Source organism: Canis aureus, chromosome 2 (genome assembly GCF_053574225.1).
Source record: "Canis aureus isolate CA01 chromosome 2, VMU_Caureus_v.1.0, whole genome shotgun sequence".
In the NCBI taxonomy this organism is placed as follows: Eukaryota; Metazoa; Chordata; class Mammalia; order Carnivora; family Canidae; genus Canis; species Canis aureus.
In genome coordinates, this window is record NC_135612.1 from 40,836,151 (window position 1) to 40,861,550 (window position 25,400).

General features: G+C 51.2%; 1 protein-coding gene across 6 annotated transcripts in view; it reads right to left on the bottom strand.

Moving 5' to 3' along the window:
* LRRK1 (leucine rich repeat kinase 1) overlaps positions 1 to 25,400 on the bottom strand; it is a 121,604-nt gene that overhangs the window by 23,958 nt on the left and 72,246 nt on the right. For all 6 annotated transcript variants that reach the window (XM_077869462.1, XM_077869494.1, XM_077869476.1 and 3 more), the window contains 15 exons: positions 24,240 to 24,377; positions 22,259 to 22,371; positions 20,868 to 20,944; positions 15,787 to 15,916; positions 15,039 to 15,151; positions 14,431 to 14,645; positions 12,194 to 12,358; positions 11,476 to 11,648; positions 10,342 to 10,462; positions 9,898 to 10,057; positions 9,190 to 9,466; positions 6,434 to 6,605; positions 3,918 to 4,081; positions 2,792 to 2,931; positions 524 to 773 (listed from right to left, as the gene is read on the bottom strand). In XM_077869462.1, coding sequence (XP_077725588.1) covers positions 524 to 773; positions 2,792 to 2,931; positions 3,918 to 4,081; positions 6,434 to 6,605; positions 9,190 to 9,466; positions 9,898 to 10,057; positions 10,342 to 10,462; positions 11,476 to 11,648; positions 12,194 to 12,358; positions 14,431 to 14,645; positions 15,039 to 15,151; positions 15,787 to 15,916; positions 20,868 to 20,944; positions 22,259 to 22,371; positions 24,240 to 24,377 — 2,408 coding nt within the window. The remainder of the gene's footprint in view (positions 1 to 523; positions 774 to 2,791; positions 2,932 to 3,917; positions 4,082 to 6,433; positions 6,606 to 9,189; positions 9,467 to 9,897; positions 10,058 to 10,341; positions 10,463 to 11,475; positions 11,649 to 12,193; positions 12,359 to 14,430; positions 14,646 to 15,038; positions 15,152 to 15,786; positions 15,917 to 20,867; positions 20,945 to 22,258; positions 22,372 to 24,239; positions 24,378 to 25,400) is intronic.

The following is a 25,400-nucleotide window of genomic DNA, read 5'->3' on the forward strand; positions in this document are numbered from 1 at the left end:
GATTTTGTGACTCTTTACTGTTGGATGGGATCACAAAACATTCTCCTCTTCCTCGGCATTCTCTCCCCAGTCATTATCTTAGGTTACAGGCAGACTCAACTTCAAGGACAGATGTAGGGGGATCTAAATGCCCAGCCTCAGGGCAGCAGGTAGGGTCAGCATTTGCCAAGACAGGAAAATGAGGCTGTAGGCCTGGGAGCACTGCCTTCTTGAACACCGAGGAGAATTTGCCTTCTATACCTTGAGCTGGCAGGAAAGTAGGAATCAGAGGCAATGGCTGGCTTAGCAGAAAGGAGCTCAGCTGATACAAGGGCAAGATGGGGTGGGGACCCAGAATGGCTCCCCTCCAAGTGCTCTGCCCAGCTGGGCCTGCTGTGGCCTCCGAAATGGCACCCCTGGCTCCCTTCGGGCAGCCTAGGCTGGGAACCTATAAGTCCCAGGAGACTGGGTGGGAAGCAGTGGCTACACCAGCTAGCCACCACCTGAGGAAGGGGCCGCCAGGCAGGGTGGTGCTGTGGCCTACCTGGCTGGAAAGTCAGTCATGAACAGCTCAGGAACCAGCTCCTGGAGAGGCACAGGGAGGTCGGGGTGTCTGGGGCAGGAGATGAAGTCCTGTTCGATGGCCGTGAGCACACAGTCTTCCATGTCGAAGTACTGCACCCCCTCTGATTTCTCACTTGGGTCAGTGTGCTGGGCCCAGGAGGTCTCGCACACAGGGCAGGGCACGTACTGCTCCATTAGTGGGGTCCCATCACTTTCGGTGGCTGTCAGGGCTAAGTGGGGACAGAGCAGGAGACAGTCTATGTGAAGGCGGCTGAAGGTGGGTCCCTGAACGGCACCCAGGCTATTTGGTAGGAGGGGGTCTGGGTGCCCCTGCCTGGACCCCAGGGAGTGGCTGAACTATGACTCAGGTTCTTTTTTGGAGAGAGAGATCCTGAAAGACGAGCACTGGGAAAGGTGAGGGATGCACTGGACAGACAGTGGGTGGCCTAAACTGAGCGGGCCGGCTGGGGAGCGGCTGAGAGGCTGGGGATCCCTCCTGCACAGCTGCCCCGACAGGATGCTGTGGGCTGCGTCTGAGCCGTGCCACACTCCAGCAAGCGAACCACAACCAATAAGGAGTTGTTCTTAAAATTAGAAACATAAGGCTTGCAATTACCATGATCCTTCGTAGAAGAGCAATGCAGGGGGAGAAATGAGTACAAATTATAATAGACAGAACCTAGTCATTTTACCTGTGTTCCCCCTGGCAGGAGGCACACAGCTTTTTTGCACGCTTCTGAGAGGAGGTGCAAAGAAGTAGTCTCCAAGGCACCTCAGGGTGAGCTGATGGCCTGCCTTGTGCAGGGTAGGAGGGGACTCCTAGAACCCTATGGGTGCATCCATTATCTGGAGGCCCAGGTAAACACATCCTGCTGGCTAGCTGGTGGTGCTGTCTCCTGAGCTGCCCTGTCTCAGACGATTGTCTAATGCCCATATCACATCCTCCCCAGCACCTGCTGTGGGGCTCACTGGTTGGCAGGGAGTCACAAAAGCCCAGGGAGGCTCACATGGGTCTAGAGGCTTCCTTGGATGACCAAGCACTCCCAGACTGCCACAACTCATACACCAAACTGCCTTCTCTTGGGCCTGCCTTTCTTTTCTGTTTTCCTCTTTCTTTCATTTTTTTTCTTTTCTTTTCTCTCTCTCTCTTTCTTTCGTTTCTTTCATTTGTTCCTTCCCTCCTTCCTTTCCTTCCTTCCAAGATTGATTGGTTGATTGATTAATTTGAGAGGCAGAGAGAGAGAGAGAGGTGGGGAAGGGCAGAGGGAAAGAATCCCAAGCAGACTCCATGCTGAGTATGGATCCCCACACAGGACTCGATCCCAAGAACCTGAGATCATGACTTGAGCCAAAACCAAAAGTCAGATGTTTAACTGACTGAGTCACCCAGGCACCACTCTTGGGTCCCTTTTTTCCTTCTAGGTCAGCTTTCCCATCAGCCCTGGATGGCCCCCAGACCCTGGTGTCCAGAGCATGCCTCCCAGCAGAGAGCTCTCTAAGCATCTCCCCTGATGCTGTCCTAGGACATGGGGACAGCCACAGGCGAGAAGGCAGCCCGGGGAGGTTAGAGCACTGGCCAAGCAGGTCTTGGAGCCCAGAGTCATCCTTCACTCTCTCGGCCACCAGCCTTCGGAGGCTGAGGGCTCACAAGGAGGAGGCTGCCTGGTTTTCCCCGCACAGCTTCCTCCTTGCAGGATGCCCTGCGGGTTCATCTCCACTCTGGTAGCAAAACAAACAGAAGGCCTCAAAAGCTTCACTTCAAAAAGTATTTTCTTTGGGTGGACTGTCAATGAAGAAGCTGATCAAAGGGCCATGTGGGTGGTTGATCACCTCTGGGAATTGGGGGAGGGAGCAGGAGGAAAATGGGGGTCCTCAACAGGTGTGGCTTCCCTAGTCCCCCATCTCTGTCAGAGGGTCAAATCCCCTCAGAATTCAGCACTGTCCTCACTGTGTAAACAAGACTGGGTGACCCTCACATGGAGGGTTCTCTTGGGCCACGCGGGGCACCCAGGGTTATCTGTCTCCCCTCACACCATGGGGATCCAGGCCCATATTTTCCCCATAGCTCCTGACCCCGTGTCACTGCCAGACTTCCCCAGGGACCAGGATTCTGCCAAAGGGCGCTTAGGACCTCTCTGGTTTCCTCGGGCTGAATCCCAGTGAGACTTCTGCTCCCCAGATAACAAGCCCCACCCTGATTCATAAAGAAATACATGAGCAAAGACTCGGTTCCAGAACGTTTTCTTACCGGGAAACCACTGATCGATCAGAGAATTGACATGGTCTGTGATAAAAGCCATCGCGGAGAAGTCCCTCATTTCCGACTGGCAAATGATTTTTATCCCTCCGCTTTTTTTCTTTTTCCAGTTCACATCTGAGGATTCCACACTGCAACCCAGAAACAAAGAGCCCTCTGTGATCCGGCGTTGGGGGCCCTGGGATGATCTCTGTGCCTCCAGACCCCAGGGACCCCCCACCCACCCCCACCCCAGGACTCTGTGCCTCTGCAGGACTGTCAAGGGGGCCTCCGTGTTTGCGTCCCTGTGTATGTGACCATGCCTTGTCCCCTCCACCACTTCCCAACATGGTGATGTGGCCAGAGCGGGGACTTGGTGGTAACGGATGCTCAGGCAGGGGTCAGTCCCCCAAGTGGGACGTTGGGGCAGGTTCTCGCCTTCTCTGAACTAAGAGATTCTCGTTTGCCAGCTGGCAGCTGTGAGCTTTAAGTGGGAACATCTATATGAGAGCACTAGGCACCAAGAAAAACTCAAGTCAGGCCCTCCAAAGAGGATACTTCACCCTTCTCCTTCATGGAGCTGAAGAATATTTTGAAAAATTCAGTGTAAAGTTGAAATAACTTTGCGTGTTTATCGAAGCTGATTAAAAGTCATTTATTAAACCTCTCGAGCTGACTTGATGTGTTTCTCTCAAAAAGGTAAAGAAAACAGAAAAGGGGAGCTAAGTTGTGTATCTTGTTATGCTGCCTGTAGGATCCCTGGTGTCACCTAGGCCATCATCACATAGGACGAGAAGACAGGGCCAGATGGCAGCAAGGGTCCTGCAGGCATCACCTAAGTGACCACCTAAGTGACCACTGCAGGCTCTCATCCCAGAACTCAGTGGCCGTGGGCTGTGGTCACCAGACCCTCCCTCACCTTTCCTGTCCTGCGAGGAGAAAGGAGGAGGGGTGAGGAGATGGGGGTGCTCTAGACATTTTTTGGGGAGGATCTCCTGTTTCCAACAAGCTGCCATGATGTGTTGCTCTGGGGAGAACTCTGGACCCTGAGGGGACTGTCTCCCAGAGAAGGCGGCCAAGGAGGCTGTTCCCATGGCCTCAGGCTGCCCCTGTCAGGTGGGTTCCTGAGTATTCCTACCTGAGGTAGCCCCCATCAAAAGTGACCAGGAGCCCTTCCTGCCAATAGATGGTCTGATTTCTTTTCACTCTGAATGTGCTACAGCGATTTCTCTGGCTTCCTGTAAAACTATAAATGGTGACTTTCCTGTGCCTGCTTTTAGTATTCTTCTTGTTTTCAAAAAGCTGAAAGACAGAGAAAAGATCCTGCTTAAGTATTCCAGCCTCCTCGCTGGCCTTGGGCAGAGCTCGGAAGAGGCTGGCCTGGCCCCATCGTGATAAATAACCATCCCCTCCCCCCCTCCCCCGCCACCGCCCCCGTCTTCCCACCGCCTCCTCCTCCTCCTCCTCCGTCACCAGGCATCCTGTTGCCAAATTAAACACTGTATTATCTGGAGAGGACCCCACAACACTCTGGGAGCACATTTTTCCCAAAGGATTGATAAAAGGCTCTCCTATTTCAAACCTTTCCTGATTTGACAAGCAAAACTTTGTTAGAAAAATGTAGAAAATACAGAAAAATGTACAAAAGAAACCAAAACAACTTACCACAAAGCAGGGATTTTGATATATTTTATCCTAAGATTTTTTTTTCTTTTTCTATGTATATGTTTGGAAAACCAGCTGAAGCTGTATTTTCTGATTTTGTATTTCTAATTTTCTAAATTTCTAATTTCATATACTTTTAAGAACTTCACGTTTCCTATGCCATCCAGACTCATACAAAAGCCATTTTTCCAAAGTTCAATATTTTATAGTAACTTTCCAGATCATTCATTTCTCTGAATATATAGGTTGTTTCAATGTTTTGCTCCCTCAAATGGGCCAATGATGCATGAAAAGTCATAAAGCGTCCTCTGATTTCAAATGATTTCCTTAGTTCACATTTTTAGCCGTAGGATTAATCCGTCAAAGGGTCTGAACGTTTTTAGGCTCTGGATACGTATTGAGGAACCACTTTTGAAACAATCAGACTATGTATACACTGACCACAGTGTATGAACCTGTGTCATGCTTCTGGGCTGGCTACGGTGGCTTTACTCTGCTGATTTTTGAAAGGTGCAAGGTGGCCAGCATCTCATCCTTGCTTGAATTTGTATGCTTTTGATTACTCCTGAGACTGAACTCCTTCTCCTCATCTGAATTTCAATGGGACTTTTCATCTCATTTTGAGTGAAGGATGCTGCCTGGAAGGGCGCCTGCCTCCACACCCAGCTGGGCCCCCATCCCCAACACAGAGCCCACTTGGGAGCTCAGGCCTCACACGATGACAGCACTGTGTTCTATGACCTCCCACTTAGAACATGGCAGGAGGACAAGTTCAAAGGGAGGGCAGAGCGATGGAATCAGACCTGTGGAAGAACCAGCTCCTGCACCCACTCTTCCCATCATCACGGAGCCCCTAGGCCTTGCAAACAAGTTCCTTCGCCCACATGAGCCACAGCAGTTAGGGTTTTCAGGCTCTCTTTACTTTTTAAAATTTCAGCAATATGGGAAGATCAAAGAATATCTTTATTTAGCCAAGGAGTCATTAATTCCATAAGGGCCTTTTAATTTGAATGTGGCAAAAAGAAACTCATACTGAATTTAACATCAACTATTCAATAGTCCAGGTTTATGCCAGGGGTGCTATTATTGTAGAGTGGGTCAGAATTCCCTGGAAGCCTTGTGAAAAAAAGAGGGTTGGGCTCCATCCTGGAGTTTCTGAAATAGTGGATGTGGGGTGGGCCCAAAGATTTGCATCTAACAAGTTCCCAGGTGAGGCTGCTTCTGCTGGTCCAGGAATCCCACTTTGAGAAACACCACTCTAGACAAATGCTACTTTCATGTTACTGTTTTCCATGAAATAAACATTGGCGGACAGCCAGGATGCCTTACAACCACCTCAGGTGAATCCACAGAAAATAACTCCCTGGATTAGGTCTTCATTGCTTCCAGACCAAGTTAAAGATCTACACCAGTGGTTCTTAAGCTTGACTAGATAGTGAAATCACCTGGCAAGCCTTAAAAACTCGCAGTGCCTGGTGGTGTATCCAGAGATTCTAACTGGGGCAGCCTGTGCTCTGCCCATGTCTGTTGGAAGCTCCCCAGGTAAGTGTAGTGCACAGCCTGAGTGGCAAAACCATGGTTCGAAAGCCATGGTCCTCCAAGTGTGGTCCCCAAACCCAAAGCATCACTGGGGACGGTGGTTTGATACACAAAATGCTGGGTCCCAGTCCCCACCCCCTGAATCAAACCCTTTGAGGGGGCCCGGCCATTTATGTTCTAACAAGCCTTTGAGGGGATTTTTGATGTGCATTGGTTTTCAACCATGGTTCCTAAAATGAGTTTTCTGAGCCAGCTAGGTGCTGGTTTGGGATTCACAGAATGGCTCGAATGGGTCTGCCAGCCGACAGAAGAGAAGGCAGCTATGCCAGGCTGGCCTCCTGGTCCTCAGCTTTGCTGAAGCTTTGCTGAAGCCCTTCCAGCAAAAGGCCTCTGCTTCCCGAAAGGGCACAGCTCCCTGTACGCCCTCCCCCACGCAGAGGCTGTGGCTACCTGCAGGTCCATCTCCGCCAGGCTGATCAGCATCCGTGCTATAAACCTTTGCCAAAAGCCGACAGGAACAAAACTCATCTTAAACACTCTCTGAATGGTGTTGGCCTTGGGGTGCTGCATGCCGTGGGTGTCCAGGCCAGGCTTGGACGGAAGGAGGTGTGGCAGAAGGTAGCTGGAACACATCGGAAGGGACAAGTGAACGGCGCGGCCAGCGTCTGCCGTGGGTGCCCTGACCCTGGCACGCACACAGCCTGGCCTGGGCATGCGGCCCTGGTGCCCTCCCCTCCAGGGCCTCTGGAATTCTACTCCTAGAAAGACCGAGTAGTTTCTGTACTTGACAATGAATGCTCCAAGAGGAAATGAAGATGGGCACAGCAGAGAAACCTCTCAAGGCAGGTCTGTAGGACAGCCACTAGAACATGCTAAGGGAAGACATGAAAAGGTCTGCATCAGTAACACATCAGACATGGCAAATCTTGGTTCGCTCTCTGTAAACAGGGCTGTGATTGGGGAATCGCTTAAAATTAACTCGGAACCGTGAAGGAGACATGGGTATGGCCGCACAGTTCCAAAGACCATGCAGACATTGGGGTCAGAGTCCTGTTTCTGGCCCTTGAAGCTATTTATTGTTCTTGGCTGGTTGAGACAACACTGTCGCCTTTAAAAAGTTAGAATGTGGCTGTTTGTGTACCGAGGGATGTTTTATGAGAGTGCTCTTGCTCATCATAAACCTGCTGAGTCACCGAGTCAGTTGACAACAGCTGAAGCTGGGGAGGCCCCTTTCAAGAGCACGCCTGAAAACCAGCATCTTCTGTGCATGTGGGGCTGCGGAGGTAGGCACAGGGTGGCCCTCAGATGTGCCTTCTTAACAAAGGTCTTGCCTTCAGCTACCCAGAGGCTTTTAAAATACACCGGTTTAGCTCCAATAAAACATCTTTAGAACGTTCTGGAAGAGACCCCTGAAAATTTTGTAGAAGTGTCTATCCTGGCATTGTGTCTTCAGCACATGGTGTAAACTTTTGTGGATTCTGCTTTCCTGGCGTGGGAAGAGAAAGGACACCTGTCCCACAGGGTTGGTGCAGGATGGACGGGGGCTGTGGATTTGGGCTGTGCAGTGGGGGAGACCCCAAGGGAACCATCATAACTGTGCTAAAATGGAAAATGCTTGGACATTCGCAACTTTATGTGGAACCAGATGCCACTGGCTATGAGTATTTAATATAAAGAGTAACAATAATAATGCTGATGATACCTAATGTCTTCGAGGCTTTTCTTTTTAAGATTTATTTATTTTAGAGAGACAGATGAGAGAGAGAGAGAGAGAAAGAAAGAGAGCAAGCAGGAGGAGGGGCAGAAGGAGAGAGAATCTCAAGCAGACTCCTTGCTGAATGAGGAGCCCCATGTGGTGCTTGACCTCAAGACCCTGAGATGGTGACCCAACCTGAAATCAAGAGGTGGCACTTAACCCAATTGAGCCACCCAGGTGCCCCATCTTTGGAGCTCTTCCATGCAAGAGACACTTTTCATACTTTACATGTATTATCCCATTTAATCCTCATAATAATTGCAATACTAGTTGATAATAGTATTATTCCCATTGTACAGATGAGATAAGAAAGGCAGTCGGGATTCATACTCAGGCATTCTGGCTCTGTGGTCTCACCTGCTGTCCTATAAGCCTCCTTGAAGACTTGGCCATGACCTGGCGGATTTCATGGTTCAACCAGACATACATGTGTGTATAACTGACTTGCTTTTACTGAGTGCTGGCAACCCCTCTTTCCTCTAACCTATAGATAAAAATAACTGGAAAACTGTCAGACTTTGGCAATGCTGTAAACTCAGAGGCTGCCTCACTTTGCATGGATCAAAGTCAAGGACACACATAGGTCATGGTATGGGGGATCACATGGACTTACAATTCCTCTTTGGGATTTCTCCTTATAGGACTCACTCTTGCCTCCCAGGGGCCTGGAGCGATAAGAGACCCTCTCCCATAGTTATAAGGTCGAGCAGAAATCTGGGCGGTGCCTCGGGCTCAGTGGCCCAGGTCTGGCTCCCAGAAGGCCCAGTCTATGCAGGTAGAGTCTCTGGGCTGGCCACACAGGGTCCAGACCAGCTTACCAGGAGCCTCTGGTATGCATGTCCCCAGAGCTCTGGGATTGGGATGTGGGCAGGTGGTGATAGGGACTCTGGTAGGTGCATGGTAAAGGTCTGCAGATTTGGGGTCCTGGCTACTGCTTTGTGGACAACATCAGGATCAGACCCAGAAAGTGGCTAAAACTGAAATTCTAGCACAGAGGCCATGTGTGCCTGGCTCGTTCAGATGTAGCATCTCTCATAGATCAGACCACGTGCGCCCAATCCCACCCCGGCCCCTGCCCTCCCTGCATTTTGAAGCCCAGCTGTGTAATTAGCATGCACATCCTTGTCACTTATCCCATTTGCATTCACTAAATAACCAAGCAATTAACCCTCTAAAACAAGAAACACCCCCCCCAACTCTGCCAGCAAGATATTTCTAATGCCATTCTTGTGTGTTCTCCTGCATTTTTTTCAGTAAATGCATTTCTTTGAACACTTCCTCCCCACTCCCCACCAGAAAGAGATACGCGTGGCCCAGGAAGGAGCAGCCGGCCTGGGCAGGCAGGCCCTCCCCATGGCCCATGCCTAGAGCTCTTCTTCAAGCCTTCAGCAACCCCAGTCTCTACTCTATCCTCCAGTGAGCAGTGGGAACAGCCTGGCAGTGGCTTTACCTGTCATTGGCCACAGGAAGGGCGATCTCAAACTTGGCCAGGAACTGGAAGTACTGCTCCTCTGTCTGCTGCGTGAAGCCGGTCCCCACCAGCAGCATCCTGAGGTCCTCTGCTCGGATCACCCCATTCTTGGCCACCGACCGGGAGCCCTTGATGTTGAAGATCCGCTGCAGACATTCGGATAACCAGATGGGGTCAAGGAAGTAGAGGTTGCGCAGGCCGTGGCTGGTGTCGGGGAAATGGAGCAGGGTGCCAGTCTCGATGAGAAAGCTGATGGCTGCCCAGGGAAGGGGAGGATGAAGCAGCATCAGACATAGAGTGATAGGGACTCTGGGGTGACCTAGGGGACCCAGGTCACAAATTTTCCTTAGGAAGCAATCAATGGTCCCAGGCATACACTGCCCTTTAGCAGGGCCTGCTGCCCTGTCACTGGTTTCCTGGTGGCACCTCATAACACTCTCCAGCGTGCCGATCTGATGGCCAGCAGGAGGACTCTGGTCTGCGGACCTCCATCATCCAGATTCTCCATCTATCTCTGCAGATCTGGCTCCTTGTGACAATGTATCTGTGACTCCCGTGTCACAACCACCTGAAGTGCTCTGACAGTCATTCGCAGACAGGTGCAGAGCAGTGAAAAAGGTGAGTCTCCCTTTCTGGAGGCCCCATGCTTGTGTCCCGTCCACCTGCCCTCCTGGCCTGCCCGCTCACCCGATTGCAGGTCCTCGTAGTCTTTGATGTCATTGTCAGGCATCTGCTCCACCAGCTGCTCCAGCTGCCTGTCTGTGAGATACTGCACGTCGTCGCTCAGGCTACGGCGCTGCTGCTCTGCCAGCACAGCCTCCTGGAGGCTCAGGTAGCTCCTGGGGATCTGGGGTGCAGAGGGGGCAGGCTGGGCCCCTCAGGTCCTGAGGTGTGCCCGGCCCACCCAACCCTGCTTGCTGCCCTCGGAGGCTTGAGTGTGTGAACTTCCCTTCTCGCTGCCCCATCCCCAGCCTTCCCCACCCCTGCCCCAGAAAACTGCTCGCATGGGGGACTGTTGAGCCTAAGCCCGCAGCACACGTGTTTGACAATGGGGGGGCTGGGAAGTTTAGATTCCTGGCGAATAGGGAACAGCCCCTCTGGCTTCAGTGGGATCCTGCCTATGGTACCCACCAGCCTCCCCGCAAGTCTCTGGCAGCCGATGGTGCTGCCCACATCCTTCATGTTGCACGTGACATGGAAAATCAGCTGCCGTAGCCCCTCCTGGCCTTCCAGACTCTTACAGGAGAGCTCACTGTGAGTGCAAAACAGAACGTGATCACTCATCACACCTCTTCTCACTGACAAGTTCTGCAGCATCTGTGTCCCAAAATTTCATCCCTAAGGCTGGCAAGTTAAAAGAACCCATGAAGGGTGAACACAGAGAAATGTATTAAGCTCTCAGTGCAAAGCTCTGTGCTGGGAGCGATGTAGTATGTGTCCTGAGGAGGAGGAAAGTGAGGACCAAAGGTGCCAGGTGACACCCCCCACCCCCCCAAGGACACAAGCTGGAAGGGAGCACACTTGGGGTGGACCTGGTTCTGGCCCAGGGCCAGTGCCCCTATTTTATCGCCGGCCTCAGGGTGTCCTCAAGGGCACACGAAGAATTCCTGAAATTCTGCATCAGGACCAGCCAGATCCTGCATTCTGGGGCAGGTGGAGGTGTCCCCAGGTTGACCCTGCACCAAGGTCTGCAGCACTCCACCCAGGGGGAGTGGGGTGAAGGAACCTGAGAGCCACCAGCACAGCAACTCACACTTCATTCCTACGAGAGAATGCTTCCTTAACTTGCTGGGCCTGTTCCATCGCCTGTGAAGTGGGCACAGGGACTCCCATAACCCCACAGGGCTGTCGTGAGTCAAGAGAGAAGCAACAAGCCCAGGGCTCTGGTCCCACTGGCAGTGGCCGGGACCGCTCAGACCCAGTGTGAGGACCAGGACCACACCTGGGTCTGCGATTGGTCAGAGATCAGCAAATGTGACGAGTGGCAGGCACACGCATTTCTATCTCCTGGTCCCATCAGGGCCATGCATGCTCAGCATTGGCTCCAGCGGGGAGGGGACCCCGAGGGAAGCATGGAGAGGGTGTGCCCAGGCTCTGCCCTGCCTGCCCACTAGAGGCAGCTTGCCCTCCCCGGGGTGGTCTGGTCTGCTCTGGCTCAGGAGCCCTCTGTAGGCAGATCCCGGTGGCCCCCGGCAGATGGACAGGTGAAGGAGCAGCAGCCTCAGGCACAGCCAGGCACCAGGCAAGAGAGAGCAGGACACTCACTGCAAGTGTTTGAAGGTGATGTCTGGGAAGCCTGTGGCCCGGGACCCGGATGGTGAGCGGCAGAGCGCCAGCACATAGGCGCGCAGCGTTGCAATTCTCTCCACTCGGAATTTGGTTTCGATTAAGTCCAGGTGTGTTCCGACCACCAGCACCACAGCATTTGGGGCCTTGGCCTGCCAGAGAGAACCCCACAGCTGAGCATCGGCTTCCTTTGCTCCAAGAAGAGACTGGGACATAGCTCCCGGGCACAGAGGCGAGCCGACCCTCGGCACCACCCAGGACTGTGCCCCACACTCCGCTCTGTAAGCCTCGAGGGCATGTTATGCACCGAGGGGTTGCATGAGGCACCCCAGAAGAGCTGGATTTCTGATCCCCTCAGCCTCTATGTCAGCTTCCTGTGGCTGTGGCCTGCATCCAGGCTCTTGCCACCTTGACTTGTGAGACGGGAGCTCTGTCTTCCTTTTGCATCCAAGAGTCGGGGGTGGGGGCTCTTAAATTTAAGAGTGCTGATCATCACCTGGTCAAGGAGGGTTTGAAGCGCTTCACTGCGACCTGATTCTGGGTCCTCTGAAAGCCTGCCAAGATGCCAAGCGTTTCTCCCTGACCATTCCTTTTATTTCCGCAGTCAAGGGGATGCTTCAGAGCAGCGGCAGACCCCCTCACCCTGCTCCCCGTGATGTTCCGAGGCCCGAGAGCTGCAGGGCTGGTGCCTCCTCACCTCAATGTTGAGCAGCCAAAACTGGAGGCTGGCCACGGCCTCCTCTCCCAGTGCCAGGTTCCAGACCACCACGTACAGGGCCTTGTCCGTGAAGAAGCACTGGTTGACAGTGGCCATGCTGGCGGGGCCTCCGATGTCCCAGACGGTGAATTCCACAGAATCCACCTGCTTGTGCAACAAGAACAGTGACAGGAGGCAGTTAGGGACCAAGGCTATAGCCAAACACGTTGAGATGGCTCAGGCACAGCACGGGAAGGACTTTCCTCATCCTGCCATTTGTCTCAGGAATCAAGTAACCCAAGAGAAGGACTTCTGGAAGCTCCTATCTACCGCCAACAGAGCAGGGGGCCCGGCCCTGGATGGCTGGCTCCTGTGGGCTGGGGTGTTTGTGTCCAACTGTGTCTGCAGAACGCTGGGGACACTGTTCTGCCTCTGTCTCTGCTGCAGATGGTTCCCTACTGGAGGGGACACCCAGGTGCTGACGTCTGCACTCACCCAAGGCTTAAACTCCATCGGTGCCTGCGAGGGTGAGGCTGAGGAGATGGGCCTCTGAACTTGCGTAGGCTGGGAGGCGGCGCCCACCAAGGATGATGGGCAGCTGCCCTGACGTGGGAATCAAACAACAGATGTGCTGTTGTGCTGCCAGGAAAGGCTGTGTAAACGGTGGTTTCTCTATTGTCCTATGAGGTCAGAGTCTGGCCCCAGCAACTAGGACTGCAGTTTCCTGCAGCAAAGAATCGTTTGCACGACATTGCATTTTGGCCTCCAAGAGGAGGCCAAGACAAGGCGTGCTGACCGGCTTTTGCAAAGGCATGAAAATGGACAGCTGTTCTGAACTGGCTGAGGGCCCAGACACACGGGCAGTGACACAGCTCAGCATTCGAAAGGTTAGGAGGGGAAATTATAATGCTGGCCAAATGGAAGTGGATGCCAAAGGACAGGAAAAATGGAAACAGCAATTCACCTCTCTGACCTCGGAAAGCATTTGAAACAGACCAGTTGAAAGAAAGTGATACTAAGTCACTACTCAAAAAAACCCAAAAACCCAAAACCAAAAAAATAGGAGAGAATCCAGAGATTATGGGTGACTTTAGAGACGCTCTGGACAGGAGTTAGTGAGATTCACTCCTGGGGTGTTCAGGGGTGGTGGTGATGGTACTGCTGGTATTAAGTAACCAATCGTTCTGGCGTTACAAGGCATTACAAGGCATTACAGGGCAGGACCCTGCTCTCTAGAGGACAGTTTAAATGCCTAATGACCTGAACTGGAATGCCTGATTTGGAAAGTGATTTTGTGTAAAAGACTTTTGCAAGGAAACCTGTCTCTAGCTGGCCCTGTCCTGGGGGCTGTGGGGGTAAATCATGCAGCCTCTGGCCCCAAGGCTCCTCGCACCCCGTGTGGTTCTGTGTGACCACAAATACAGCAACAGGTAAGGGAGGCATTATAGGTGTGCGTTCCATCCCTGAGCTGGGAGAAACAGCTAAGGGCGTGTGCTATGTCCTAGCCCTTCTGCAGGCTCTTTTCTCTGATTCTAATACAAGACAATTTTCATTTTCCTTTGTCTCATACTGAGTGGCAAAGTAGATGATTAATAGGTTTACCAAAGGATTCATTTTAAGTAGGGCTGAAGATCAAGACTTCTCAGAACTTGGGGTGAAAGCAGGTGTCAGGAAGGACAGTGCATCCATTCTGTTTGAATTGCAATCCATAGGGCCAGGAGTGGCAAGGCCTGGCCCCTGCTGTCTTTAGAAGCTCATCAAAGAAATCTAATGGACAGCCAAGATTAAGAACTATTGGCCTGAAGCCTCAACTTAGAACAGAACAACTGGGGCACTTGGGTGGCTCAGTCGGTTAAGCATCTGCCTTCGGCTCAGGTCATGATCCCGTGATCCTAGTATCCTGGGGTTGAGCCCTGCATGGGGCTCCCTGCTCAGCAGAGGGTCTGCTTCTCCCTCTCCCTCTACCCCTCCTCTCAGCTTGTGCTTCTCTCTCTCTCTCAAAAAAAATAAAATCTTAAAAGAACAGAACAACCATGAGGGCATGTTAGGAGATTATTATGAAATTATTCACGGCCCTTGGCAGTAGCTGGTTTGAAACAGCACACAACAGCCCCTGCAAATATCCTGGGTATCAGACACCAGGCTGTGAAAATCCCAGGCTCTCTGGAGAGGAGACAGAAGGGGCGCAGGAAGCTCCCTCCCACCCATGGGGACTCTGCACGCCGACCATCCTTGACCTTGGCTCTCGAGCCAGCTGGCCTCTGGAGCTCCCACTTGGTGGTCCTGATGGTGGCCTCGCTGTGCACCACCTGGGGGGCCCTCCCCGTCTGTAAGATCTCCAGGAGGGTGGACTTGCCCTGGCGAGGAGGACCCACGATGATCATTTTCATCAGCTTGCACTTCTCTGCTTTCCGCAGTTGAGCACGCAGGTAAGATAACATCGCTTTGGGGCCTACAGAAAATCACAGAGTGGGGGAAAATGCTGCTGACACATGGACAAGAACATGCTCACAGCTCTTGGGAAACAAAATCCTGTCTTGAAGGAATACCTTCCATATGTTCTAATGGGTGGTAGGGAGTGGAGAGGGCGATTGGATTTGATGCGAAGAAGGTGCAGTCATAATTACCCCAAAAGTGGAATCCGAATGGTGTTCGGATAGACAATATCCTTCCTGCCCACAGAATCACGGATAGTTTTATCCTATGGTTAATTGCAATACACTGGTGCTCAGCACCAATCACTTTCTGGGTAACCTGCACAGGTCGCCCAGCTGCTTCTAGCCCAGGTCCTTACCCTCTGGACTTAAGCAGTCTTTCTCCGGGGGCAGTGCCTAGGAAGCCCTACCTTCTTTTTTGATCTCTGTGGGCACGTTGCTGATGTTCAGGTCTTCAATGTCCAACTGCCAGAGGTTGCTCAGCTGCCCCAGCTCAGGAGGGAGCTCACGGAGGCCAGGATTGCTGAGGGCACACACACACATCATGGGAGGACACACACACATGTGCGAGCACACACAGACACACACATACATGCAGCAGCCCGTCAGTCTCTAGGGTCCACTTTTCCTGCACCCCTGCTTTCAAATGTTCCATTAGATAGCAATTCCAAAGGCTTTCTCGCTGGAAAGCCAGCATTGCAAATGGCAGCTCTGTCTTCTGCAAATCCCTGTGGCTTAGAACTAAGTTTCCTCCCCACCCAGTGTCGTCATATTTTCTATTTATTATGGTGCCATAAAGATTATTAGTCACTTCTCAAAAAGGCAATGTAACTGAATTATCTTATATTTTCCTTGTTTTGCACACCGCACACTCCCGTGCCCCCTCAGCAGCGCCTGGCGGTAGGTACTCAGTAAATGGAAGGATGAATAACTGAGCAGTTCTCGTCAGGACAGGAGCCAAGTAGCAAGGAGTGCATCATGGCATCACGGCCCCTGTCTTCCCTTCCCCTACCTCTTTGACTAAAGCCCAGTCCTGAAAGTCTCCCTGCTGCTTCCTGGTCCACAGAGGGCTTCTTTCTCCCTGCTGCCTGTGTCCTCAGATGGGTCACGGGATGACACCCTGAAGGGCCAGTGCGCCTGCGCTGGCTGGGTACTCACTTTCCCAGGTAGAGTTCCGATAAGCTCTTCAGGAGGCAAACCGAGGGAGGGACCGAGTCCAGGTGATTGTCGTTCAGACAAAGGACTTCCAAAGACTCACTTAGGAAGGCCGGAAATTCCAGCACACCCACTGCAAAGAAACGGCAAAACGGACTGGATGTTTGCGGATGATTCTGGATCACGGCGTGCAGGCCAGGCAGGTGTACCAGCTGGTGAAACCTCCGCAGGGCATTGCAGTAAATCGGTCTGAGTAACGTGCTCATCTTACTGACCTAAGTAAGGATTCCCGTTCTAGGGGATGGTCCTACAGACATTCTTGCAAGCATGTGGCAAAGATGTGAGGGCAGGACACTCCGTGGGCACACTGTTTGTAATAGCAAAGACAGGGGACAGGCTGCGTGTCCCCCACCCAGGGAGGTGGCGGATGAGTAACGGGTAAGATGCAACTTATAGAGCATGGGGCAGGCAGGTCCATGGGTATGGAGTGACATCAGGGACTACTGGTGAACTGGAAAAGGAAGGAGTGGAATCTGACATCTAGAAGGCTTAAATTGTGTATTATAAAACGTGTGTGTGCAGGCTTGCGAGCAAATACACACCCCCCGTGCATTTATGTGTGTATGTCATATGTATGTGTGCTATAATGCATATTCGTGCTATATGATGTTTATGTGTGTGCCACACATGCACACAGGTATATTGACGTGCTGTATGTTACAGGCATGTTATAGGCACACCACACATGTGTATTACAGGCATGTGGATACACCAGGCACACATGCGCATACGTGTATGTTAGACACAAACATAATCATTACTAGAGACACATTAAATCCCACAGCTGTCTCTGGGGAAGAGAATTACGAGGAGACTGGATATTCATCCCACACATTTGATACTGTTCAAAAATTCTGTTTACCCCGGACACGTCTTCTTCAATTAAAAAAAGCCAATGGAGTAAAAAAATAACAAGATGGGCTTGGTTTCAATGCTTCCTATGATGGCACTCTCTGAAAAAACCAGCCAGCTCTCTATTATTTAAGAGACTTCATTAATTAGGCTAATTATGAGATTCCTATTAAGATCATGTCACATGAGCTCCTTCTATGGGCCACTGGAGTGTGGGAGCTGAGAGAGAATGTGGCAGGGAGCTTGGACTCACACGCTGATGGAGATCAGAGGCTTAGGTTTCAGTAAAATCTCCAAAGCGCCTTGTCCTCCCTGGTGGGCAGGACTCCATGCTCCCAGAACTCAAGATAAAAGACGGCCCGAGCCCTCTCCTCTGGCCCTCTTGCCCGCCAAGTGAGATAGAGAAGCCTGGATTCTTTTGTTGGGCTGGAAAAACTTTCCGCCGCCCTTGATCACAACTTCCTCCCTCCGCTCTGGCTCTTCTCCACACATGTCGTCCGGTATCGATGGTAATGGGGTAACCTGGCATCAGAGAATGTTCCGGGAGAGGCGATAACGGATACTGCGATTGGTGCCCAAAAGAACCAGCCTAGCTGGCCCCCTGTGGGAAGGGGACTTGGTGCCGTGGCTCCTTGAGTGTAATAAAGGTGCAACAGATTTTTAAAGATGGCTTTGAATGTAAGAAAAATGTTTGAGGGCAGCCCCAGTGGCTCAGCGGTTTAGCGCCGCCTTCACCCCAGGGCGTGATCCTGGAGACCCGGGATCGAGTCCCACGTCGGGCTCCCTGCATGGAGCCTGCTTCTCCCTCTGCCTGTGTCTCTGCCTCTCTCTCTCCCCTCTCTGTGCTTAATAACACATGAGATAAATAATAACACATGAATAAATAAATAGGATCTTAAAAAAAAAAAAGAAAAATGTTTGAAAGGACTTTTTTTTTCCTCCCCTCAATGAAAAAGAATGATTGTTAGCCAGCCCCAATACACATTGAAAGAACAGTAAGAAAGGCTCACTTTCCTCCCAGAGAACACATTCTGCACACCTGACCTTGGTACTTTCTGATTTTCAAGTCGTTTTTGAAGCCTCTCTAAGCGACGGGTGGATCGAATGAGAAATTATGACTGCAAACAGAGGCAACACCTGTCATAGAGTCTCTGGCCCAGAGCAGAAACGGGCCTGGAGGAGCACAGCTCGAGGTATTTATGAACTGTAATTATTCCTAAGTTATTTATGACTCTGCTGGTCTGAATTTTACCGTAAAAACGGCTGTCCAAATTATTTTTGGACAAGGCTGCCGCACAAATAGGACTACTTGAATGTACATAAATCTCCTTGGAATTTTACTATCCGTCTGCAAACAAGTTAGCTTTTATATAGATAATTCCCTACCCAAGGATCAACAGCCCCCAAGAGAATAACCCTCCACAGGGGAAGAATTTGCAATGGGTCTCCTTTTCATCCAGGGGTGGGCCTCAGCTTTCGAGACGAAATTGAAACACTCAAGAAGCCTTTGTCAGATGCCAACGCCACGATCTACCTCTGCCAGGGATACTTCCAAGGGGTGTGGCCTCTTCACCTAGCTCCCCAGAGGGGCTCCGGTGGGCCACTGGCAAACTCATTTTCCAGAACATTGGTACACGTTCCTGTTGTGCTTTTCATGGCGTGCCTTTGGCCTTGTACTCTGGTGGCTTCACAAGGGAGTGGCTAGTCTCAATGAGTGGTGGGCCCTACCTCCTTTGCACTTCTGCGTTTCTAACCTGGAGACGCCTTTCTAAACCACTCCAGTGAACGAGGCTCAACCCCACAGCGATGGCAGCCTGAACGAGATCCATCCCAGCTACACTTGTCACGCGTGTCATCCCCCTTGGGTGTCAATGAGAAGAAAGTGTTGGTTTATCCTTCCTTCCCAGTGAAATCCCTGTGTCTGGACTCCATGTTCCAAGTCCTAAGGCCCTTCATTTTAAAAAGGATCAGTTATGAAATTCCTAATTGTGCGTCCCCATTAGTGTGTTATAGGGCCTCCTCATTTGTTTCTGGGCCATTTGCACTTCCTTTTCTGCAAACTGTTTATATCCACTGCCCTCCTCTATTTTTTTTTCCCAAATCAATTTGTAAGCAGGCTTCGTGTATTAGGGACTTCAGCCAATTTATGTGGCAATGATTTTTGTTGAAAATATTTCTTCTCTGTCCACCCTATGACTTGGTTTATGGTGCCTTTTACTGAACAAAGCTTTTCGATTTTTACCAAAGCTGGAAGTTTTGGTCTTTTTCTAATGGCTTCTGGATTTCCCACCTAGTTTTTAAAGGTCTTTTCCATCCCAAATTTTACCTATATTCTCCTAAATGTTTCCTGTTTTCTTTTTTGTTTAAGTCTGAAATCCACATGGGAATTTTTGCAGTTGACATAAAGTAGGGAATCCAGTGTTATGATTTATCCCTTCCAACTGGACAGGCAGTTATACCACAGTACGTATTAAAATGATAAAACATTCTCCCCCCACAAAATTGAAATGCCACCTTTGTCATATACTAAATTCCTATCTTGACTTAGGTCTGTTCCACTGATGACATATTACTTTTTCATTCATATGTAAACACACACATTCCTACATGACTGATACATATGTGTATCATATGTATATATACACTGGTTCATTAGAAAGTGTAACAGGTGGATATTATTTAGGTCACTGCCGGCACATGTGTCTTGGGCTCTGGCACACCTCGACTCCATCTTATACCATCTGTACTAAAAGGCACTTGCCAGGGTAGCCCTGGTGGCTCAGCGGTTTAGCGCCGCCTTCAGCTCAGGGCCTGATCCTGGAGACCTGCGATGGGCCCCACGTCGGGTTCCCTGCGTGGAGCCTGTGTCTCTCATGAATAAATAAATAAAATCTTAAAAAAAAAAAGGACTTGCCAACATGAACTGAGCCAAAGAAGAAAGTTATGTTACATTTAGAATGACCTACATGTTGGTTCCCATTCTACAGGACAGTGTCCTGAGGGATATTTCTGTGTGCATTGCTAGCTTTAGAAGTCTTAGCTTTCAGGTTAAAAAAGAGGGCTGGCTGAGCAGCTGGAGGGACAGGTCCTCAGCTGCCCCATATCTCACAGAAGATCTGTGAGAATGAGAGAAGTCTGTTTTCCTGGAATAGTATCTACTGACCTGGCCTGGTTGTAAGACCAGGAGAAACACACTAGGAACCGTGCCATTTCTGGTGAGTTTGAGGGAAGCCCCCAAGCCCCTCCAGAAACTCAGGCTGGCCAGGACAGGGGGGCTGTGTTCCCATGTGGGCTTCACCAGACTCTAAGTGTGGCAGTGAGGACTTTATGGTGCTACCCTTCCCGACTTCAGGGCTGGAGTCCCGAGATGCCGGGCTGAAACCCAGTTCTGTCACTGACCAGCCACAGCCCCTGTGCTACAGACCGATCGTGTCCTTCCCATCCTCTTCATACATCTAAGCCCTAACGCCGCACGTGATGATATTTGGAGCTGGAGCCTTTGGGAGGTAATTAGGTTTAGATGAAGTCATGAACGTAGGGTCCCTATGATGGCATTAGTGCCCCTTATAAGAAGAGACACCAGAGAGTTTGCTCTGTCTCTGAGAATACAACCAGAAGACCCTCATAAGGAGCCTGATCTCAGACTTCCAGCCTCCAGAACCGAGAGAGCATAAATTTCTATTATCTCAGCTGACCAGTCTGTGGTGCTTTGTTATGGGAGCTTGAGACGACTGCAACCCGGTGGGAGCCTCAGCTTTCTCATCTGCAAAATGGGGAGCCCCAAGCCATACTCCATGCCCTGACCCTTACAGAAGGTGCCGGCACACGGACCATCTCTAGGGCAGTGCTCACTCACGGCAGAGCCATCGGCACAATAGCTACCACCAGTCTCATCGGACTGCAAACGGTAAGGAGGGTTTCGGTACATTTGCAAGCCAAACTTCGATGAACAACGGGCACAGCACGCGCTCAGGTTTTTCAGGGAAAACCCCATGCAAGGGCGACCCCCGGTGGCGGAGCAGGGAACTGCCCGTCCGGTGTCTCATCTGACCGGACGGACACACACACACACACACACACACACACACACACACACACACACACACACACACACACACACACACACACACACACACACACACACACACACACACACACACACACACACACACCTGTCTCGGTCCCGGAACGCTGGCGCCCTCTGGTGGTGAAAAAGGAAATACGCTTTGTTTTCATTCCGTCTTCAGTTCTGCAGGGGCAAAAAAAAAAAAAATCAGATTTTGAGGACAGCATGACAACTTCTGCTGCTACTGTTTAATGCTGAGCCATGAGGATATACAGGAGAACATTCCATCTGCAGGGCGTTTGGGAACCCCGCAGCTGCTAGATAAGTGCTCACAGCCCCGGCCTGCTAATTGCACTGCTTATGCTCCCAAGTCTTTGGGGTGGGAAAAATGTCCAGAGGTGATCTAACGCTGGCATAACCACTCTTGAGCTTTTCCATTTCAGGTAGCTGTGAGCTGTTCTGTGCCTGGTAGGTAGGCCCATTCCAGGGGCTGTTCTATATCGCACACTCTCACCTGGAGTGGGCTGGGGTCAAGTTCTGCTAAGCAGTGGGCTTCAGCAAGTGACACAGGAGGGCCGATCTTCAGGGCCCCCAGGGCCAGCTGTGCCCATCCCCACATTTTCACCTTTTATTAGAAGGCTTTGGGAGTCGTTTTTATTCAGTAGATGTGCATTTTGATTAGTTATTACCCAAAACCTTGAAACAGAATGACAGGTTAGGCTGATGTGATAAGATCCTCCACGAGCCTTTATTTATATACTTTTTATCTTTAGTTTTTAAAGATTTTATTTATGTATTCATGAGAGACACAGGCAGAGGGAGAGGCAGGCTCCATGCAGGGAGCCCGATGTGGGACTTGATCCCAGGACCCCGGGATCATGCCCTGGGCCAAAGGCAGATGCTCAACCACTGAGTCACCCAGGGATCCCCTCCAGGAACCTTTAAAAATTTAAAAGAGGAGGACAGTGTCATGAGTGAATTGTGCCCACTACACTCCCACCTCCCACTTCCCAATTTATATTTTGACGTCCTAAACCCGAAGCCCTCCAGAGGTGACTGTATTTGGAGGTAGGATCTTTGAAGAGGCAAATAAGTTAAAATGAGGTCATATGAATGGACTCTGATCCAATCTGACTGGTGTCCTTCTAAGAGGAGATTGGGACACAGGTATACAGAGGGACCATGGGATACACAAGAGAAAGGTTGTTCTAGGCAAGCCAAGGGGAGAGGCCTCAGAAGAAAGCAGCCACACTGGCACTTTGACCTCAGACTTCCTGCCTCCAGAAGCATGGGGTGGGGTGGGGAGGTGGGGGGGGGCGCGGAATGCGTGTTTCTTGTCTCTTGTTTAAGCTCCTCCTCCCTGTCCCCTCCTATCCCTCCCCACAGAGCCTGCAGAGCCCCAACAAACCAACAGAGACACCAACCCAAGGGGGTGCTTGACTGCGGTTCCCCACACATATCTGGGAACTTACCCAAGTAAAGAGCCCCCATGCTTACTTGCCAAATTGGTTTTTGGACAGATCCAGGGTTTTGAGTTGTCTGCAGGTCCACTTCTCCTGAGGTGGCAAGGCCATCAGCTGGTTTCCCTGGAGCCTCAGGGACATAAGGGTCTGGGAGAGAAAGAAAGACAGGTAGAGGCACCGTCAGAGCCTGAAGGGAGCAGAGACTGAGGAGAGGGACAGCTCCCCAACAAAATGCAGCCAAACGATGATAGCCTATTCACCTTCTAGAAGATTCCACAGTCTCTTAGAACTCACAAAATTATACCCAGCACAGCACCCAGGGTGGTTTGTACACGATCCTTCCTTCCAGGTCAGTGGCAGGCAGTTACTCCAGAATGAAAGGAGTTCAAGTACTTTTCAGCATTGAGAGAGACTGATATTCATGGGCCTGCCTGGGAGCAGCGGCTGGTGCTGTGGGGCCTGGAGGCCCGGGTGTCACATTGCTGGGCAGGGACTGTAGCCCTCTGCAGGGTGCCGCTGCCTCCTGTGACCCACTCAGGTGATGCCCTGTGCAGGGGCAGCAGTGTAGGGACACAGATGGTCACCTGCCCCAGCCAGGCCCCTCTCTGCTGGCCAGTTCCCTGGGAACCGCCCCCGTGTGCCTCAGGTGCCCCCTGTGGACTCCTGAGCCATCTGTCCACCCACCATAAACTGTGTGTGGGGTGGTATAAGCTCCACCCTTGGACTTGTCACATGTTTTCCTTGTCACCTTTCTTGATGCCATCACTGGGGGCCTCCCTTGTCCAAGGGGGGGCACGCTGCCCCCACCATCACAACCAGCTTGTCACCGAATTTCTCATTAGGCCACGCCTGCGCCAGGTGCCAGGACCCTGGCTGGGGTTGTGCAGGGCCTCCCAGGACCCCCATCCAGAGGGGGAGATGGTGAACAAACATGAATCCCCACAGGGCTGAGGGGTAAGGTCCTGGACTAAGTTCCTTCCCTCCTGATCTGCTGCTTCTGGCCACAGTGGGAACCAGCAAACCCAGTTGGCATGTGGCTGGTGTGAAATGCAGAAATCTACTCAGAGCAGGGGACTCAGCTTATGGCCAGGGGTGCCCCTGAGGGGAGCAGGGATCTATGTCCTCACCTGCCAGGGCCTCCCTTGAAATGTGCACACCCCGGGGCCTGAGACTTCATGGCCCTCCTCCCCGAGACCACACAGATGGAAAGTACCTTCTTGGTCCTTTAGGGTGGGAGGTGTCCCTGCACACGAGGGGAAGATACTTCCACTGCAGGAGAACCTGTGGGGGCCTGGATGGCCTGCATGGCCGGACTGGGGCTTAGGCCTGTGCACTCTGCCCGGGGGTGCCCTGGTTCCTCCTGCCAACACCTGCCAGGCCTTGATCTGACGCTGGCTCTAGGAATCAAGAGGTGAACGTGGTCTATGCTCTGCGTTAAGGGGCTTGTATTTGAGTGGGGAAGACAGGAGCAGATCTGCAAACAACCTAAGACAAGAAAGCAGCCCCATGGAGGGGAGTGAGGGTTGGGGTGCACACAGGGCTCCGGCAAAAGGCACTTTCCCACATTCACATCCAAAGCTTTTGACCCTCAGGAATTCCAGTTTTGCTGCCTCTGGGGAGGGAGACAGGGGCAAGAACGCACCACCCCACAGTGCTCTCTGGGCTTTGCTCCCAGTAGGCCCGGGGGGCGGGGTGGGTGGGGGTGTCACCCCTGTCCTAGGAGGTCAGAGCCAGAGAAGGCCAGAAAGGGGGCTGCTGGGCTGCGCTTACACTTTTCAACATCAAAGAGTCCTGGAGGATAAAAACCCACGCTCTCCCCTCCCCTTACATATCTGTTTTCATTTTGCTCATTTCCTCCCAATCTTTGCTCATAAACACGCATGTTTTTGACAGTTGAACTTTTTTTTTTTTTCCTGGTCTCAGAAGCTCAGAAGAAGCCTCTAGCTTTCCCTGCAATGTGGACTGGTTTCCTCACAAAAGCCAAAAAATGAGAAAGAGAGCCCTATCGAACTTACATCAAGCTGTAAAAGCCCCAGGGGAACTTCTTTGAGGGCATTTTCTGAGAAATCCACATCCCGCAGGTGGTTTTTCCAAAAGACAGCCATTTTGTCTGGTAGAGATTCCAGGGCATTTTTGGATGCTTTACAGCATTTCTAGGAGTAGGACGAGAAAGAGAGTGAGATATTAATTAGCTTTGTAAGTGCAGCGGTGCTTAGGAGAAAAGACCATGTCCAAATTTGATGTGAAAAATCAGAACATGCCAATAAGGCTCCATCATAAATGGCTACAAACTGTCCTTGTCTCGCTTTCCTGTCCTTGCTCTAAGGAAGGGACCGGAATGGTTTCCTCAGGGAGACGAAGGTGGCTCATGCTCCCTTCCCTTCATTCCAGAACATCTGGCCTATTGTCCTTGGAAATAATGGCATCATTCAGGACCCAGCTCTAGAGAGGAGCCGGTTTCCCACACACATATGTTTAAACCAGAATGTTAATGCTAGTGATGGAGAATTTCTTGGTTTGAAACTGATGGCAATAAAACACAAATATTCTTTATGCTATTCCGCTTTCTTTTCTTTCCTTTCCTTTTCTTTTCTTTTCTTTTTAAGATTTTATTTATTTTTATTTATTTATTTATTTTATTTATTTATTTTTCTTTTTAAGATTTTATTTATTCATGAGAGACACAGAGAGAGGCAGAGACACAGGCAGAGGGAGAAGCAGGCCTCCTGCAGGGAGGCCAATGCGGGACCCGATCCCAGGACCTGAGATCACTATCTGAGCCAAAGGCAGATGCTCAACCAGGTGCCCCAATTTCATCTGTTTTAACAAGCAAACTTCCCAAGAAACAAAAACACCATTTTAGTTGGCAGTGCTGTGGATGCAGATTATGTTTTCTTCTCTTCTTTGTTCTGATTTCATAGCTATTTGAAAGGAACCGTGGCCCCCTTCTGGGGGCAAAACTCCTCCTATGCCAGACGTGTAAGCTGGAACTGTGGAAAGTTCTATGGGTGTTACTGCACAAATCTCAAGCCTGGAGCCAGGGCGGGGGGTGGGCAGGGTGATGTGGAGGGTGTGGCTGGCTTTCAGGTGAGTCACCTGTCTGAGATGCTCAGGGGCTGGATGCTGAGTGACACTGCTGGGTGGTGGTAACAGGGGAACAGCAATGCTGCCCCCCA